The sequence below is a fragment of the Haemaphysalis longicornis genome, unplaced genomic scaffold, assembly GCF_048455015.1.
Source record: "Haemaphysalis longicornis isolate Haplotype H1 unplaced genomic scaffold, Haemaphysalis longicornis Haplotype H1 scaffold_6, whole genome shotgun sequence".
NCBI lineage: Eukaryota > Metazoa > Arthropoda > Arachnida > Ixodida > Ixodidae > Haemaphysalis > Haemaphysalis longicornis.
In genome coordinates this window covers 6,783,503-6,802,888 of record NW_027526407.1, presented here as the reverse complement: position 1 = coordinate 6,802,888, position 19,386 = coordinate 6,783,503, and the positions used below count along the sequence as shown (strand labels likewise).

The 19,386-nt window shown below is 46.1% G+C and overlaps 1 protein-coding gene across 1 annotated transcript in view; it reads right to left on the bottom strand.

The window, feature by feature from the left end:
- Positions 1-10,750: 10,750 nt before the first annotated feature.
- LOC144142219 (uncharacterized) overlaps positions 10,751-19,386 on the bottom strand; it is a 38,577-nt gene continuing 29,941 nt past the window's right edge. Inside the window, exons 8-10 of the mRNA XM_077673579.1 lie at positions 16,861-16,896; positions 12,880-13,024; positions 10,751-10,839 (exon numbers count right to left, since the gene is read on the bottom strand). Coding sequence (XP_077529705.1) covers positions 10,832-10,839; positions 12,880-13,024; positions 16,861-16,896 — 189 coding nt within the window. The 3' untranslated portion in view covers positions 10,751-10,831. The remainder of the gene's footprint in view (positions 10,840-12,879; positions 13,025-16,860; positions 16,897-19,386) is intronic.

The following is a 19,386-nucleotide window of genomic DNA, read 5'->3' as shown; positions in this document are numbered from 1 at the left end:
ATCTAAGTTCAGAAGCAGTAAGATGTCACTTAATAGATAATGTCAGAGCAACATGTGAGGTGGCGCACATTCCTCTGTCATTTTGTCACAAAGCCTTTGTCTATCAAAACTAAGGATAAGTAGTGGAAGGTAGAATGAACACGTAAAATACACAAAATGAAGCTCGGCCTTCGACTCCGGCACGCGAAAACGCAGCTCTCTGTGTTCTGATCTTCTGAAATGCTCCGCTCTATATGTTGTCCTTGCAAAGTGTTGCTGTATTTTACAGAAATGTAATTTACTGCTTTTTTGAAAGAGGGCACCACAAAATTATCCAAAATATTTTATGAAATCCACAAAAGAACACGAAACTTGGACGAGCCTTCCACTGAAACATTGTCGCAAGTTGACTTGAAATTAGGTACTGCTTATCTTTTTGCTCGTTTTACACATGCGTCAAAAAACAGGAATTCTTATTTCCGGAATCCTACATAGAAGTGCCTAAAGTATTACACATTTTTATGTTGTTTTTTTGTGTTGGTATGTTGTTATACGCAATCCAGACGTTCGTTTAATGTTTTTATTGACTGCTTACGCACAACCTTACGGGCTCAGAAATCTGCGTACACGAGTGTCGCCCAGAAATTTCGTTGTATAGAACTTCCCAATGAACGTCATTCTGATGAGGACCTGCTCAATCAGGCTGGTGGAAAGGTTTATAGGTGTCATAAAAGATCTTCACTGATATTTGTTTTCCTGAACTAAGTGAGTTCTTTTACTGCCTGAAGAGCTGCAGTTGCTACGAGGAAAGCGCGAGCGGTCTACACGTACTGCTAGAGCTAAAAAATGTTGTATGCATTTTTCATAATTGTTTTAACTCCTCTTCGATTATATATAAAATTTCTGCAACAAAAAGAACTACTGAGCGCTCAGTTGGAAATCCTGACCTAATTCAAAATTGTTTGCACCAAACTGTCGACAAAAAGCTGAGTTTTCTAGCCATCACGGCGGTTGGAAGAGGCCCCACGAGCGGTATTTTGTAGAGCAATAAGTTACAGTGCGAGTTTATCAATCAATCAATCTACAGTGCGAGTTTATCAATCAATCAATCAATCAATCAATCAATCAATCAATCAATCAATCAATCAATCAATCAATCAATCAATCAATCAATCAATCAATCAATCAATCAATCAATCAATCAATCAGTCAGTCAGTCAATCAATCAATCAACCAAGCAACCAACCAACCAATCAATCAATCAATCAATAATTCAATTATTCAATTTCTTCCTGTGATATTACACTTATTTTGAGTGGTGGCCTATTTGGGTTAACCCCTAAGCAAATAAAAACATCGGCAAATAAAAATGTTTAAATTAACAATTTAACTCAAAACAAGAACAGGCACAACGTCTTGTGTCAGAAAAATGCCCAGACATTACCTTACGCTATATAGGTGCAGTGTAGTTGCTGTAGGTGGCTATTCATGTGGCTCAAAAGACATAGTAAATAGGCAACGAGCCCAACGTTGCCAAACCAAGTGGAGCCACTGCAGCAGCATTGTCGCATATAAGCCGAGTTCCACCGCGTTTAGAGACAGGGCGAAACATGGCAGTCTTCCCCTGCCAGGCGTAGTTCTTCTTACGTTAATATGTCTAAGAAACGGGCAGTCCCAAAAATGCAAGTGATCGTGACACGCATGTAAAACTGATGAGCCACGCTAGAGCTGGGGACTGGTCCCGACAGCAGGCGCTGCACAACCGAAAACACAGCCAATAGATTGCACCTGCGCTTTCGTGGTCCGTAAAGTTATTCTCATCGCTCTACGTCTTTAAATGCAGGCATGCATGCATGCAATATGCATGCAGACATGCTCATTTGCATGAATGACTGCATGCAAACAAACATTTGCACACTCATTGTCAAATATAATGCGAACACGAAAATATGACCCAAAACACAGAAAAACAAAAAAATACTATTTGTGGCAGCACAATAATGGCGCGCTAGTGGTACACTTGGAGAGCCAGATTTTTCAAATTTGTTGCTGTAAACAAGGCATGCGTCATTTTGACTGCCATGGAAAAAAAATCGCGTTATTTGTGCCTTCTGGTTAACATTTTCGTCATCAATTTTCATTTTCATAACTGTGCATTCATGCATAGGTACATACATACATACATACATACATACATACATACATACATACATACATACATACATACATACATACATACAAACGAGTACTTGCATACATAAATCAACACACCCATTACTTTCATGCGTGCATATATACTTACATGCTTATGTATGCACACATACACATACATTCGTACATATTCACATACATATGTACTTACAAACATAGATACTAGGGTTTTTTTGGGAATGAGCCAAATAAACCCGAACAGTTTTTGAGAAAACTCGGAAACTTTGTAAGTGGATTTAAATGCAACCCCGTTCATGCTATTATGTGATATGTTTTACATGTCACATAGGAGACGTTTGCGGCCACAAGAAAAAAGAATGGGGGTAATTATTTACTTATTTTTTTGTAATAAATACTTAGTAATATCTTAATTTACCCCATCTGAGAGAACAACCTCCCATACGGGAACTCACGATGAGGGTTCTATGCTGGTTACATGATGTGAAAGCAGAAGCACACTCTTACCGGCAACATGGATGTGGCCTATTTTGATCTGTGGCGCAACAGGGTCTGGATAATCTTCGATACGAAATACTACCTGCGTACTCGCTCGCCAGGCGTTATCTGAACAATTATATAGCAATCTGTATTCTTTGGGAAAGTTGCCATGTGCTTCCTTTACAACAGTTTTATCTGATTTAGTTGCCGATTTCAAATTTTGCGTCTTTCGAAAAAAAGCTTTTTGTATACTCAAACAAAGAAGACTTCAAGAAAGTGCCCAAAACGCACGCATATATGAGCAAATGGGTGTACAGAAGACATTGATAAAACGGGCATGCTGTCGTTAACGTATTAGAAAACGAATGCGGAGGATAACAACCCTCTTCGTCTTTCCCAAGACAAAATGTGTTTTCAAAAGCAGGTTTTGCTGCATCACTGAATAAAAATGTTTCCTTTCTCCAGAATGCAGCCGGGATCTTTCACAGTAGAGCTAAGAGATAGAGACAATATAGATCCTTGAAGAAAAAAAAGCTATAAAGCGGCAGACAAGATGGCATGGCACGTCTGCTGGCGCAGGATGCATTAGAAAAATGAAAGGGTTTCTTTTCCTTTGTAGATGCGGGTCGTCGAACGCAGCTATAAAACCTGTATCAGTGCACATTTCCCCAGCGAAGACTATTGGCAGCCGTTGAAACCAACTTTCGATTTTAGCAATGTACCGCGGAATACACGCAGGCAAGCAGGCAGTCGTAGGCTGAGGGGGCCGAAGGCGAAGTTTGAATATCCTCCGGAGCGTGCACCAACTTTTATTCGTCGTAGGCATTCGTAGACCTGTTTCGAGAGAGGAGAATGAGGACCGAGGGAAGCCATTTTTTTATGCAGAGATAGGGCAGAATAGGAAATGCATAGCGTGCATGTGGGTGTGCTAAGAGTGCCTTTATCGCAGTTCTAAAAACTCCTAGCACGCTATGCTCGTGTGCTTTGCTATTCACATACATCGGAATGACGAAGTGAACCTCAACACACAATTGGGCAAGTGATATTTATTTGTCCTCAACTCATGTATGAGAGGGGCAGACGCCTAACCCCTTGTTCGTGAAATGGATTGTTAAGTTTTTCATTCCACTGACGCTGTCAATAGCGATGCCGACTTTGGGGTCAGCTTTAATTGTATACAAGACACAATTCCCGCCATCATGCCTGTAGCTGCTGTGTTCACAAACTTGTTTTAAGCCATCGCTTGGCTGGTTTGTCTGTAATACAAATAATTAGCCGAGAGGCTGGAGAACTGTTACGTAAATGAACGATAATAATATGTTTACTCACTCATTAATTATTTATTACACTCCATTGCCTTCAGCAGAAGTTTTGAAAGACAAAAACACCAATTTCACAATGGAGACCGCCAGAACTAGGCTAAAGCTAAAAATAAATCAATATTGCATATACGACAGCTTCCCTTGCCTTCAAATGATACGTTTTAAAGAAGCTACTCCGTCTTTCTATTTATAAAAATAATGCATCAAACGCTCTTGCTCGATGATGACATTGCCTTGATATTACATTAGGTCAGAATCTTCATTGACTCTTACCCACGGAGCCCAGCGCAAGTTAAATAACATGCACGTGAACATTTTGTTTCCAGTATCACGTCGCGAACCACTGGGAATGGAAGCTGGCCAGAAATGTATTTCCGATGCCAAAGACGAACGTGCATAGAAAGGGTCCTGTGATTTTGGATAATTCACCACATCATTGCGGGCCTCTAATATTAATAACAAACCTCCGCCTACGCCCACCAACCTAAGAAAAGCACGGTCCTCCGCTGCGTTCAAGAAAAAATGTAATTTTTTGGCAGGCTCAGCGAAACAAAATAAGAATTGCGATACCGGAATAAAGAGAAGGAGTAAACAGTGATAGATATAGAAAGGCTCATGGTGTGGTAAAGAAACGGTGGTAGAACCGGAAATTTCTCGATGCAGAGTTGTAGATGTGCAAATCGTAATTCAGAGAGGTCGCGAGGTGACGTTGGGGCAGCATAGATAAATATTGTGAAGAAGGAGCAAGAAACGCATTATTGCTGATAAAGATGACGTGCTCACTTAGTCTGGACGAAAATAGTTACTAGGGCAGGAAGCCATAGGGATCAATGACAAAAATGACGCTATAGCCTCCAGCACAGGTCACCGCCGTGCCAAATAAACAAAACGGCAACCGAAGAAAAAGGCAGCCGTGAGTGTTGGCCTATCGTTGGCAGGATGCTTCTGGAGGGGAAGAAACTGAGCACACCCGATTCAGCTTCCGCCAGATCAGCCGTATTCTCTTCCTGTGTGCCACATTCGTAGTTTCTTCGGTGTTCTTTTTCCTCTTATTCAGCGCACGTCAATAGACTGGCTATGAACGGCGCCGAGGTTAGGTTGTTTTTTATTTCCTTCTATTTTGTATCATATACCCCTAAATCGTACTTTCTTTTTCGTAGACACCTCAAACCAGAGGCGTGGACCACTCTACGGGTTTTTCTCATTGCACACCGAAAAATGTCACGAATGACCGTGAACCTCCCTCATGCCTAATACAAAAAAAGTCAGTGCCACTGAATCGTCCCCACCCTTTTAACGCTCGAGCCTGCAATTTTAGGTTCCGCCACAATGCAAAATTTCTAAGCGGAATTATTTCAGTATTTTAAACACTTTTCCAAAATTACCATAAGAAGGTGCTAGCGCCAACGTAAAAGAAGCCCCTCGGGCAGATGAATTTCCACCAGAATGCTGCATTTTTTGAAACTACACACTGCAATCATACATGATGATAGTTGCTGCTGTAGCCCCACAACGCATTACGCGCAACACCCCCACACTACTGCTAGGAGGTTCCCCCTTTTCTGCATTTGGGCTGTAGGCAAGCGTTCTCCTGAAGGTCATTGCATGCAGCCCCTCCAGACAACACCACAAATAAAGCCTGGAAACCGGCGCATCTAAAAAAACGCCAGGTTAATTTCCGTTTCACGGCCCATTTGCGCCAAATCACCGCCGCCTCACCTCTCCCAGAGCCAAACCAGAAACCCACTCTTACATAACAGCACAGTGCTGCACAGTCCGCGGTCATGCGCGGCTAAACACCTCTTCCCTTTCGCCCTATGGGGTCTTCAGCAGCACACTACAAGAAAGCCGTGCGTGTTTGCTTTATCTTGCCAAGGCCGGCTTCCAGGTGTGAGCGGAGAAATTTGAAAATTCCCTTTCCTGCGTGGCTGAAGTACTGTAGGCCAAAATCGCTTCTTCAGGAAAGGGAAGAGCACTTCGCTAAGCGTGGTCTTTCCGGTTTTATAAAGACAGAGGAGTGTCCAAAATTCTGTCCCCTGAAGCAGGTGAAGCTTCTTTAACACTTAGCGCCACATCGCTAGAAGAGTACCAGACCCCACCCAAAAGACGTAATTGCAAATGTGACCACAAATTTAGGTGCACGACGGGATGATTCGGCTGATATAACCATTAATGGCGCTGCTTCCAAAAAAGTGGTGGTACGAGCGTCCCCTATACTTCTTGTTTCGCACAAACTACCAACAGATTGTAGCAAAGCGCCCTCACCAAGCGATCCAACCTCTGTGTTCCCCGAGAGGCCTCCTTTCTCCCTCAAATAGATATATTCGCAGGGTATCCCCAGCGTGGGTTAAGCAGAAATGCGAAATAAAAGTTCCTCGCAATCCCCGCTTAATTCACCTAAGTGCCCTTTCGACATCCTACAATTGTCGTTGCGTCAAAGAAGAATATGAATACACACAGCGTTGACGCCCCGTTAGGCAGTACACGAGGGGACACCATTTCTTAAGCACATCTTCTTGTTTTGCCACTCACATTACAGATGCAACTATAGCAGGCCACCCGCGACTACGGTTCAACCCTAAACACCCACCCGGCGATTTTGTACTGCTCTATCTCAATGTAAAATGAACCCAGCCACTGTACTCCTAAGGCACCTTTAGGTCCCCCATATACACTAGCGAGGAGCCAGAAAAAACGGAAAGCACTGTTAATTTCATTTCCTAACAGCAGCTTGGGCAACCCTCCTTTTTTGCACACAACGCTAAGCTAACGAGATTGTGTTATGCAGTGGGTATTGCCAGTCACATTAAATGACGCCCACAATATTCTCTGTTACTAGCCGCTGAAGACAACGAACCACCTGGCAGTCAGGCCCACAAAGCACTTAACGCACTTACAGTTGCACCTGCAGCAACAGTGGGATCGTTGCCACTAACTCAATCATGACGCAGTCGAAATTTCTGGCTAGTAAGGGGAATAACACCTGCCGCAGAAACAGGAATCCCGTGATGCGATTCAAAGGGGACAAATGCCCTACACGAAAGCTAACCGGCTTACAAAACTAGCTTAGGACACGTCTTCATAAAAGAGCCGGTGGAAATATAGGAGCAAGAGCGTATGGAGCGGCGCCACGTGAGTTGGAAACCTGGGTGAGAACCTTCTGACAAGCAAGTGAGAGTATTTTATGTACACGTATATATTGAAGTTATTCTGCAAGTTAGAGCAACCGAACGACGCGCACAATCAGTTACTACGAGACCAGAATCGACCTACAATGGGAGCTTTTCAGTTACGAGGTTGTTTTCTGTTCATTTTTTCTCCTTTTTGGTTGCTGCAGTGGAACCTCGCTGACACGTTCCTCGAACGTACGATGGCCCGCTTCTTACGACGGATCACCGCAGTCTCGGCAAACTCCGCATAGAAACAATGCATTCAAACCCCCGATGATATGACGCTCGGGCGCACGTGGTCCTCTTCATACGACAGACCCTGGCGCGTATATACCGTCGTCTGTCCAATACTTTACACCGATTCACCGCCTCGTCCCCACCTTATTTATTCTTAGTCCCCGTTTCACACTGAGGATGTGCAAAGGTCCGCAGGTGGCCGAGACCACTTGCAGAGGAGATGAAAGCAAGCAGGTGGGTACTGGCGATCCTCGTGGGCTTTCTTGTTTGGTTCCAAAATAATAGGGCACTTTCGGGAAGTGATCTCGGGGTCATTTGATTTGCACAGGTCGTATTGAAAAGTCTGCGACGCCCTGGCTTCCATAGCGTTGTCCTTTAGAGGATAAGGGAATGAGGATTTCATGTGGCCCTGCCAGACTACAACAGTTGCCTTGGGTGGCCGAGGGAGCAATATGCAGCCATACTACACTGTACGATCCGGGGGAGATGGTCCTCCCTCCCCCCACAGGGTGGCAAGGCAAGTTCGGCTCGTTCCCGGCAACTAGTTCGTGAGCGGAGCGGGAGAGCATCCCGACGAAGCTGCTCAGGGGTCTGACCGGAGTATACGCCTGAGATCGCATAGCGCTTCAAGTCAGTTCCAGCGGTCAAGTAGGCTTGGACCTGTGTACTGTCGGTGCGGCAGACCTGTATGGTGTTCAAGATCCGAAGCTTGGTGGCGAAATTCACCAGGGAGGGCACCCGTACGAGAAATCGTATTCGTCCATGGGCAACCCACGGGAGCCTGGGGCGAAGAAAGTGGCCACTGCCGCTTGAATAAGCCGACTGGGCCATGTAGACCGGTCCAAGTCAACTCGGGGCTTGATGACAACCTTATACGGTTACGACTGAGGGGTCATATCGCAGCTTTTCTTCACATGACCGACGGGCGGCATCATTTTTACTCCGTCTGCGTGGTATTTTTTGTTGCGCCTTCAGCCTCAGGTGGCCTTTTAGCTGGGCCTGACGGCAATTATTCGACGCATCGATGGAGCTGCCTTGACAGCTCCACTAGCCCCACGTGCGGTGCAGCTGCGCAGCGGTGCCGGGCTGCCGGCCGCCGCCGTTCTTGCCGGCATGCTAGACCGACCTGCTTGTCTAAAGGCAAGCGGCCATTATTCAAATCATTATCTCGGTTTCCTCAAACCGCGCTTGATACAGCAGCATTTACCCAACTGGGATACATTTAGGTAAACACGCAGTCAACGAGACCCTCCGGACATAAACGCGAATACACATCAGAACTGGGTGGACCAATTATATCGGATAAATATAAGCACCACCAATCACTAGAACCCAAGACAGCCACAGAAATAGCAGACCCCGGCCTGCACCGCGTGTGGGCTGTATACAAGAGTATACTGTGCAGATGAAAAGGCAAAAAACATAACCGTCGCCTCCGACGAAATCTAAAGCGAAACTTGAGCAAGCAAACGAAAAACCCGTCGCAGGGCTTCCTTAAGCCCAGTGAGGACTACTCTGTGACCAAATCAAAAGGAATCTGTGTATGCGCATTCAAAACAGTGCAAAAAAATTGCCCATATACAAACCATTCAGAGCTACCCGGGAGCGAACCAACAGTTATTGCAGCGAACCGAAACGCTTTACATAGCGAATGGCGCCTGCTCCACTCTAGCTCATTAATAATGCAAAAAAAAACACAGACTTAGACAAAGATATAACGCCAGCAGAGGTCCGAGTTGCCCTTCTGCACATCCGCCTAGGGTCGGCACACGGCATGGAAGGCATAACCAACGAAATGCTTCGCAATCAAGAGGACCTATCTATTTACATTCACAATCAGTATTTCAACTACTATTGAACCAATGGTGCCTTACCTCCATCGTTGAAGTACACGGAAATTTCTAGTATTTCAGAGCCAATTTTCCCCACCTCCGTCCAATTTCCCCTACCTCGTGTGTGGGCAAAGTGTTAAAGCATGTCATCGATGCACGATGGGTCAGGTACCTGGCTCAGACGGGCGCCCTCCCCCCTACCATGATAGGCGCCCGGGCGGCATTGTCTACTCAAAATGTGCACCTGCTGTTATTTCACGCTATTACGCCACCCTCAAGTCTGACGCGGCAGCCATTCTCACACTAGACCTTACCAAGGCATTTGATAGAGTTGCCATACGGCCTTAATAAATGGCTTGGAATCCATAGTTACCAGCCAACGTACATATAACTACGTTAGAAGTTTCCTAGCGTACGGTACGGCCATACTTCAAATAGGTGACATCACGTCGGAGGTCATTGAACCAACCTAAAGAGGAGGAGGCTCCTATTCATTATCTGAGAATGTCTGCCGTATGCACCCCACCCCATTCTTATCCTTCTAATTATCTCTGCCTTATGGTTTGGATCCAGGGTCAACACTTGGCCTAAGTAGACATATTCGTTTACCACTTACACTGCCTTGCCCCCCCATATCCCAAACTGCTGTGCTGTCCCGAGGCTATTTATCATTTCTTTGGTTTTCTGCATATTATTTTCAAGCCCACGTTTCTACTCTGTTCGTCCAGTGCAGAAAGCATGCTTTGAAATTCGTCCCCCGAGTTACATAGCAAGGCAACGTCATCAGCAAATCTGAGGTTACTGAGGTATTCTCTATTAACCCTTACTCTCACTGATTCCCAATCCAACGTTCTGAATACTTCTTGTAAACCTGCTGTGAATAACATTGGAGATATTGTGTCGCCTTGTCTGACGCCCTTCCTTATATGTATTTTACTGCTCTCCGTATGGAGGATGATGGTAGCTATGGACCTATTGTAGATATCCTCTAGTATTTTTACATAATGCTCATCTAGCCCCTGGTTCCGTAATGCCTGAATGAGTGCTAGGGTTTCGACCGAGTCAACTGCTTTCTTATAATCTATGACGGCTATATATAGGGGTTCAGTATACTCAGCGCACTTCTCCATTACCTGATTGATCGTGTGAATATGGTCTATTGTTGAATACCCTTTAAAGAACGCTGCTTGTTCTTTAGGTTGACTGATATCTAAGGGTTCAGAAATTCTGTTAGGGATAACCTTGGTAAGTACCTTGTAGGCGACTGACAGTAAGCAGATCGGCCTGTACGTGAGTTAGGTCTTGGAACTTCTGGGTGGTTACGTTGATGTAGAAGTTAAATGAGAGTTGGTGAAGTAGCCTTGAGCTCCATATGTGATTGTTCATCGACATCGGCAACTCTTTTTCGGTGGTATCAGAGAACTATGGGTGGGCAAACTGACATTGCAACCAAAGGGGAATTGGAGAAGCGGCCCCTTTCTCCTGACAAAAACAGTAATTGTCTTTGGTTTCAAGTGTTTAAGGAGACATAATTGTCATAAGTGTTTAACGAGACATCAAGTGAAATGTTGAGCAGTAGGTTTATTGGCCTCATGACACAAATTCTTTTGTACACTTAATTGAATCTTCAAGGTTCTCTTGTTCAGGCACCTGAAATAAAAAATACATTGTTTTTTATTCAAAATTGCATTCTCACCTATTGCAGCTTATGCTAACAAGCAGCTTAAGAACAGTCTTCACTCAAGTTTTGCTCAGCAACTCCTAAAATTATCTAGCTTTGCTGTCAGGATGGAGCATTTAAAGTCACCAAAGGAAACTCAGCTTCCAGCTGGTTTGACATGGCTAAAATAAAATGCAAAAATGTCTGATTCCTTGGCCGGCTCAACGGCGAAATAATGGACGCCCGGAAAAATGGCGATTTTCGTATCTCACCAAAAATCCGCCTTTTTTTGTAGCAAGCCTAAAGAGATGTGAGAGGCTGCGGGCAGCTTGCTTATTGCGGTGACCTCTATTGCCCCGTGGCCATCATGTATAACCTGTTAGATTAAAGAGTGCGCTTACTGAACTACCATTTTTTCAAGAAACCTTTTTCCGCAAGAACACTCTTTTCAACATTCCGTACATTGCTCATGCTGAAATGCTAGAATACTTAAAATATTTATTTCCTCGCTTTTGCAGCGAACGTTGCGCTAGAGTCTAGTATAGCATGCTTTATGGCTACTGTCCTTGTTGCTCAGCAAAGTTCTATGGCAAAAGATACGGGAACAGTGACCAATAATGCGGACAGGATAGCTCCTCCGTCGTCCGCATTCTTCGTCGGTGTTCTTGTCTATTTAGCGCTAAGTACACATAAGGTACCCCTTTAACCGCCTAATCGCCAAACTGCATGCGATTTATACGGCGTGTTGAAGTTTATCACTCTACCCTCCGAGGTGGCTCAGTGGCTAAGGCCTTCTACAGCTGACCCAAGAACGCGGGCTCAATCCTGGCTGCAATGGCCGCTTTTCTGAATGAGGCGAAAAGAGAAAACGCCCGTTTTTTGAGAGTTGGGCCCACTTTAAGGATTCCCAGGTTGTGGAATCAGTCCGGTGCCCTACCCTACGGAGTGCCTCGTACTCCAGATGTAGCTTCGGCACGTTAAACCCAATTATTCAAAATTATTGCTGTTTTTTTTCGCAATGCCAAACATATATGCTTGCAATAAATCGCGACGGAACGCGGCTCCCTTATTTCGAATTCCTGACGGGCGACACTCTCGCGGCACTCAGTGCAGGCTGCACACATCGCCAGAAGAGTACCCCAACGGTTGCCACGTACACAGGGCACCGCAAGGAAGAATGCAACGGTCCCCTGCGTTATCTAGAAAGTTTGAACAACCATCAGAGAGTGCTTTAGAGAGTGAGTAAGTGGGTGTGTGCCATAGTAAGTTACTCTGAGTGACCATTTGCTTAGGTAGACGCAGCCTTTCATTAAAGTACTGGAAATATTTCCACTGAAGCAATGTCAAGCTTGATTGGGGTAATTAGTTAAACTTGTCTGTTCATCTCCCTGCCCGTATCCTGAGCTTGCGGTATGGTTTACACTAATTACTCTCCGTGCCTTTCGTATTTCCCTGTTTTGTCTTTGTTTCTGCATACTGAGAAGTAGATATCACATTCGCGAACGGTTGTGCTTCTGCGTGCGGAAATCTGGTAAGTCTAAATAATGAAAAGTCTCCTAGGCTGCGCAGTCTTTCTTCTGTTGCTTATACGTTACACGGCGGTGCAGTACGATAATCGCACGGCGAGTGCCGGAAATGCATTGGCATTAATAATTGCGGTTACAACTTCGGCATTTCGGACATGGCTCCTTTCAAATGAAGTTTAACTCTCCCTTTTTACTAAGTATTTAAAAGTTAAGAATCACCGGACTTCGTAATCGTTTTGTAGCCAAAAAATACCATACTGCTATTGGGATAAAGCATCAGTCTACAACTGGAAGACCATACTGTGCAAACCCACGCCATGCGTGATCGGGGTACCTAATGGCTACCATATGACAACATCAGAAACGTAAAAGAAAACCGTAAATATGTATTGTCTTCTGGCCAAGAGGTGACTTCTGCTTTAAAAAATTGCGCTCTACCACTAAAAGATTTCCCCCTCTATCTGAGTGCTGCCTAGACTTTAAGTTGTCCTTTACGAGACCTACACAATTCCTTTTTGATTCTGTCGATGATTTTGTCCAGAGGCGTTGACGGTATACCACCAACGACGTCGCCAAGGTTCAAGACATCGCAGAGGACAGTAGTGACGGTCCCAGCGGGGGACGTGTTTACAGCATTGTTCACCAAGCACTGCAAGGAAAAGTTACCCATCAGACAAGGGCACTATATCATTGAGGGCCTTATGCATTGGAAGGAGTGTTTAGAAACTGTTTAGGAGAGTACACAGAACTGCTTTGAGAACCGGTAATTGGAACGCATACGCGTAATTTAATGGGCTGGTGGCCATAGCGAAACAATAACTTCTCTGCGCCACGGCCAGACATCGTCTCACATTCCGAGTGTCCGGCAACAAAAGTTAGTGCAACGCAATACGAACTGCGTGTCGTCCGTGTAGCGTCAGACACCGACGAAGAGGGTGCGCATCTTCTTGCGTTTTTGTTGCTGGTCGGAGAGAAAGAGGCCCTCATTCATTGCCAGGCCTGCCTCTGCAAAAATTCGGTATCGCTGACACAGAAAAGGACGAGTGAGTGAACACAGCAAGGACTCGGCGTTTGTGCGCCCACTCATATACTTGCTTGTATTAGCGCTATCAATAATCTGCCTTGTCCTTCCAACAGGCCCACACCAGCGCTCTGGTGAATTACTTGGGCAGCAAGATAGGAAAGCTGGTAGGCTGGCTGTAGCTCCTACTGGACAGTTTGGTTGGCTGAGCTATCGCCGTGCAGCACGTTAGACCTCATCTGCGCCGTCTGGACCTATCCAGGAATATGCAACACGTGGAAAAGCTACAGAGACCTCTGCGCTAATATTCTCATAGACACCAAAAAAAGCATGCTTGACGCCACTCTAACCGAAGCATTGCCTCGTCGGAATGGTAATCATGCCAGTATTAACGTTTATTTCAGTCAACCAAGTTTTACATTGACAAGAAAATAATGAAAATTCAGTGCAACTTCCACTCTGTGAAGAAGAATGACCAGCAGAGTTGGCGCATTCTAAGCTCAGCACGAGGTCGTGGGTTTCATTTCCGGCCACGGTGGCCGCTTTTCTGATGGAGGCAGAAAGCTAAAACGCCCTTGTGTACGAGACATCGGCGCACGCTAAAGATCCCCAGGTGGTCAAAATTAATCTGCAGCACTCCACTACGGCGCGCCTCACCGACTGCGTTGCGTCGGTGGGATAAACCCTACAATCAATCAATTAAATCAGTTAGAAATTTTGAAAAAGTACATGAAACGAAGCACGCTTGTTTGTCAGTTGAGATTGAGAATAATTGCTAACCGATTAGCTGAATGAAACTTTGAGGAACTTGAGCCATATTCAGGAGGACAGGCATGGGGTTGCCCGCTTCCCTCCCGCGTCTAAGGCACATTACTGTCTGTTTGACACCAACCGAAACCGCTATTCGAGGGAGCACAGCAGCCAGGCCGCATTGGGCTTTGAGACACGCGTGTGTAAATCTTGCACCACCTCAACGACCATGTCATCGGCGGGGACAGCCTTGCTGCGTGTGCACGTCCCCTAAGTCTTCCCCCATCCCTGCGGCACCTAATGCGGTAACAGGTGATGTGCGTGCACTCAGAATCGCCAAGGAGGGATTCTGAGCTACTGGACGGGTATTGGTACCTCAGGTGGCCACGGCGGTGACACTCCGTTATGCGGGAGCTTCTTGCTGTTGTTTTCCCGCCCATTCTTGCACGAGTACGCACGAATGCTCATTCATTTCTTGCCATTGATCCTCCGAGCAAACGACACGCACGCTGGCCAAAAGAGTTCAGAGTGTAGCTGCCCATGAAGGCGCCAGCACCTACGTCAGCAACGTTATGAGCCAATAGCGAAAATTATTGAAGAGTCGGTGCTGGAGAGAATATAAAATTGTTTTAGGTGCATCGGGGCGGGCGGAGGAGTAGCACAAAAACACTGCCTAGTCAAGCGGCTTCACAGGAACGAAAACTGGGGACAGGGGCGAAGTGGAAGGTCGTTGGCCGCATTGAGATCCGCTGTAAAAGTGGCCACTTGCCAGGTACAACCTCACTCTCGGATTGAGACGGCACCAGCTTAATATGCGTGATTTGCTGATGCCCCAAAATCAGCGGACAACTGACGTAGTTTTGCGCCGTGCCGCCGAAACTCATAGCAGTTCAAGTAAAAGGTTATGTCGCGGTGATAGCAAGCGGGCCCACCAACAATGGCTTCCGGCCTCTCGTATGCCCTTCGATCCGGGTAAATGTTGCTGGATATAGCCATTTCACATGGAGCTTCCGATCTTACATGGTGGACCCGATATAGATCATCGCGGGCGGTGAAGAAAATGGGCCAATGAAAGCAGGCAAAGTGGTGCTGACAGAGACAATAGGCTGTCCTTTCCTTTTAACCAAGAAGGAAATCACGTTGCAACTTATGCGGACTGAGTCAGCACGGTTACGACCGTCGAACAACGCAGAACGATTCATCAACAGTGGCATGCCCTGAACCAGTGTTGGAGGTAGCGCGATTGCTTAGGGGCGCTACGTTTTGCAAAACCTAGAATACGCGAGCAATGCCGAATCCTGGAGCACAATTAAAAGCCTGCTCCTTCCCTTCTTCTTTGCGCTGACAGGAGCACGGCATCAAGTGAGTACCGCACGACATGAACGTACTACCGTTCGTCGCAAAAAAATACCGAGATATTGTATAGGCTTTTCCCATTCACAGAATGACGGACGCGTTGAGTTATCAAGCTGTCTCTCGCCCTGAGACAAGCAGAAAGTCGCTTCATGGAGAGGCCACTACGGCGATAAGTGACGTTGCCCGTTAGTTCATGCCTTTCATCTGAGACCATTTTCTCTCCTTTTCTTTCTTGTTTGATTGTAATTTTTGTTATGTGTTTGTTGCTTCGCACATGCGCGGAGTGATGATAGCTTTTTGTATAAATTGAATTATTCATAAATAAAATGAAGGAAGTTCACACTAACGCGTAAGACTTGAAGGGTAGCAAACCTGTACACAACCTTCACTACCATCACGAAGGTTTTTTTTCGCGATTGCCGCCGATTTGCTTCCTTTTTGCTGCGACAGTGACCTATACTCCGCCATAAGTGTGAGCTTCTTTCATTTATTTGGAAGTTATATTCGTTCCACATCACGTTGGAGGGGCCTACGATATGACGTGTCTTTCTCCTTGCGAGCAAGTGTTGCCGAGATTGCGGAAAACGCTGTTTTTTTTTGGGGGGGGGGGGCAGAGACAGCCTTGGCCAGTCTCCCTTGGTCGGTATGCGTGGCTTGAGAAACGTGCAGCGGGGACGCTGGGACGCTGAATGGCCGTCGCGAGGCACACACATCCACGAGCGATAGGTGTTCTTCTTTGTTTTGTTTACCGCCGGGTGGTCACCGCGGCGCCCGCGCTCGCATGCCTGCCCTCGGCAATATCGTGGTAATTTTAACAGCGCACACCAAAAAGGGCGATTTTCAAACAGCTTCGCTAATAAAAAAATTCAGTTGAGTGTAGCGCTCGTCTGGTGTCATTTTCTTTTGTATCTTGTCTTTCGCGCTGTGCTACACAATGAAGCCTAAGACACCACTCAAAAGTCCTAGCAAGGCAACTCATTTGCATTTTTTCACAGACAACAAAGTTGCAGTCTGCTTCGAGTCAGTGGAGAGCTTTGCTGAGCGGTACCGGGGTCTGAATAATTTGCTCAGGCAGATTGCTGTCGGTAGTCTGTGAGCGGGTAGGGTAGGTGTCGGCACGCATCACTCCTGCTGAAGGATAGAAAGAGTCGTTCTTTAGGGGGGAAACTGTGAATGGCTAAGCATCCAAATCGCTGCCTCGAGGGCGCAAATCGAGGGGCGGAAATGTGGATGTCGGAAGAAAATCAGAATGCTGATCTCATATGATGGCGTATTTTGCTACTCGTAGTGAAAACACGACAATAATAATAAAAACAAACGGACCGTAACCGTATCGGTTCTTCCCGCATAAAACTTACCAGCAGTCCTGAGACCAAACCAGGGGTTAGGTTGCTCTATGGGACAAAAAGAAAACGGTGAGGTATCAAAATTAAACTAAAAACACCGTCAATAAGTAAAAGCGATTTACGAGCTGTGTATATGCGTGAAACAATTTGTTCAGTGTCAGCGAAAAATGGTCATGTTAGAAATTGTAGGCACATTTTTTTTCAACAGAAATAGTTCTCTAGGTAATTTTATATTGTTCTTCACCGCTCTAGGCTTCCCCAAGCCCAAGAACTGGCCTAGTAATTTAAATGCCTTGCCACAATTGACATCAAAACAAATTCGTTAAATCAAATGTTGACTTTTCATTTCCCAGGGTACCAGATAATTTAAAATGAGTTTGTTCCTCCAGTATACGCCACCCAACAGAACTGCAACGCCAGCATTCACACTCGGCATGGTGACGGGCGCTAAATTGCCGACGCTTTTTGCCCCTCTACTGCGTTTTCCAGCGGCCCAGGTGATGAACCACTTGCGGCCCACCCGCAGGCAACCGTTCGTCAAAAATTAGTAAAGAATGACCTGTCACTAGCGGGTAACCCAACTGTGAGTCATCATGTGGCGCCACCAGTGGGGCGCTGGTTGGTCGCTATAATTTATTGGTTACGGATCACTGGTGGGCGCGGTGGGTCAATGGGAATTTGTGGGTCACTGTTAAATGGCGGGTCGTGACTTATGGGTCACCCTTCGGGGGGAGGAATATATAATCAGTCGGGCCCTATCGGTGATGGCACGCGGAGGGATCACTATTTGGTTGCCGACAAGTGGGACGTCAACAATAAACGTTAATCAGCGAGCTGCAAGAGAGAGAGAGAGAGAGAGAGAGAGAGAGAGAGAGAGAGAGAGAGAGAGAGAGAGAGAGAGAGAGAGAGAGAGAGAGAGAGAGAGAGAGAGAGAGAGAGAGAGAGAGTTTTTTATAAAGAGGAAAACGCAGAGAGGTCCGCCGTTATGAGTTCGCCGACGAACTACTTTGCAGGGAAGGCGGAGAGAGAAAAACGTATTAGGTGTAGATAGAAAGAGTACCAGAATGAAAAAAATACAGTCCTCCTTCTGTGCAGCATTGAGGTCAATGTTTCTTGAAATGACGTGAAGACTACTACGTCGTAGACACTCCAATGTTTTGGAGAAAGTCGAATAGGGCAAACAGTACCTTGCGTTGATCAGAGCGAGAGGGCCAAGGTCCAAGTAATAGTCTCAGTGTCATTGGTCCAGGGTGCCGACCATCAATTCAATTCGGCAAACGGCACCGTGTCTGGACATAACCAGCGCGCTCCAGTAAAATATGTTCGGCTGTTTCAGTTGAGTCCCAATTATCGAAGTACGGGCTTGAGGTCTGGCAGTTACGATTTAGGCAGGAGTTGGTTAATAATGCGTTGAGACAGAACCTGTAGAGTAACGTCTCCAGTCGGCGGGGTAGATGTTCTGGAACCCTCGTTTTTATTTATGGACCTATCTCATGTAAAAAAACGAGGTGGATTTCCAGCAGGCACCATAATCGGTTCCTGTCCGTCAAAGCTAGTGTCTTTGTAATTGTTGAGGCATCAAGACTCGGGAGGATCTTCTTTCTGTTCCTCTTTTGTGGGCTCCTGCAGAAATCCTCATCCGCTTTCTTATTTCCCATCATGCCACTGTGCGCTGAAATCCACTGCATGGTTACCTGGTGCCAGCGACGTATGTGAGCTGAGGTAAACACTTCACATCGCACTTTGCATGTTCTTCAAAGGTGAAACAGCTAGCACGTTGCTGGCTTTGAAGAGATGCCCTTGAATCGCAGAAGGCGGTCCAGTATGTCGGCAGCCAGCGTAGAATGTATCGAAGGGCTTCTCCAATCGCGTACACTCTGCCTGCGCGGGTGAAGTCGGTCGCTCAAGCCGATACAACAATACCTTGTCAGCTCATTGAATAAAAATTCCAGAGGAACTATACTGAGGCGTTGCCGAACTATCTGTATAAACGTGATTCGTTCTCGAATAAAGCCTGTTCATGGGGGTAAGCGTCATCTTGATTAGGCCAGTTTAAGCATATGCATTCTCGAATCAGTTCCAGGTATGAACGATTTTTTGAGCAGGGGCGTCAGAGTCCAGGTCGCGAAGTTCCATGGCATGGCTTGTGGGGCTTGAGTTGGAAGGGAGACATAAAGTATTTTGATGGTTTCCCCATAGCTAGAATTGTTGTTTTCAAGAGAAAAATGGTACAAGAAATGGGTGTTTCCATGTAGCTTGTGCCTCGAGTGAACGCGGAGGGTTTCTTGAGGGACAGAAAGTCCTCTGCACCTTGGAGACAGTTATTCCACGCCGCCTCCAGCTGTCATTTATTTGTAGGTGGTAGCTGTTGCAGGACTCCATCAGCATACGCCGTGGACAGCAAAACCATAGCGTGACTATCGCTTCCCCAGTGGCTGTCCGCAAGATACACAAGAATGTGCGAGGCTGTTAAGATTTGCGTCCACCGCCTCTTCACTTCAAGGGCCCACGCGAAGTCCCCGCCTAAGAAGATACCGA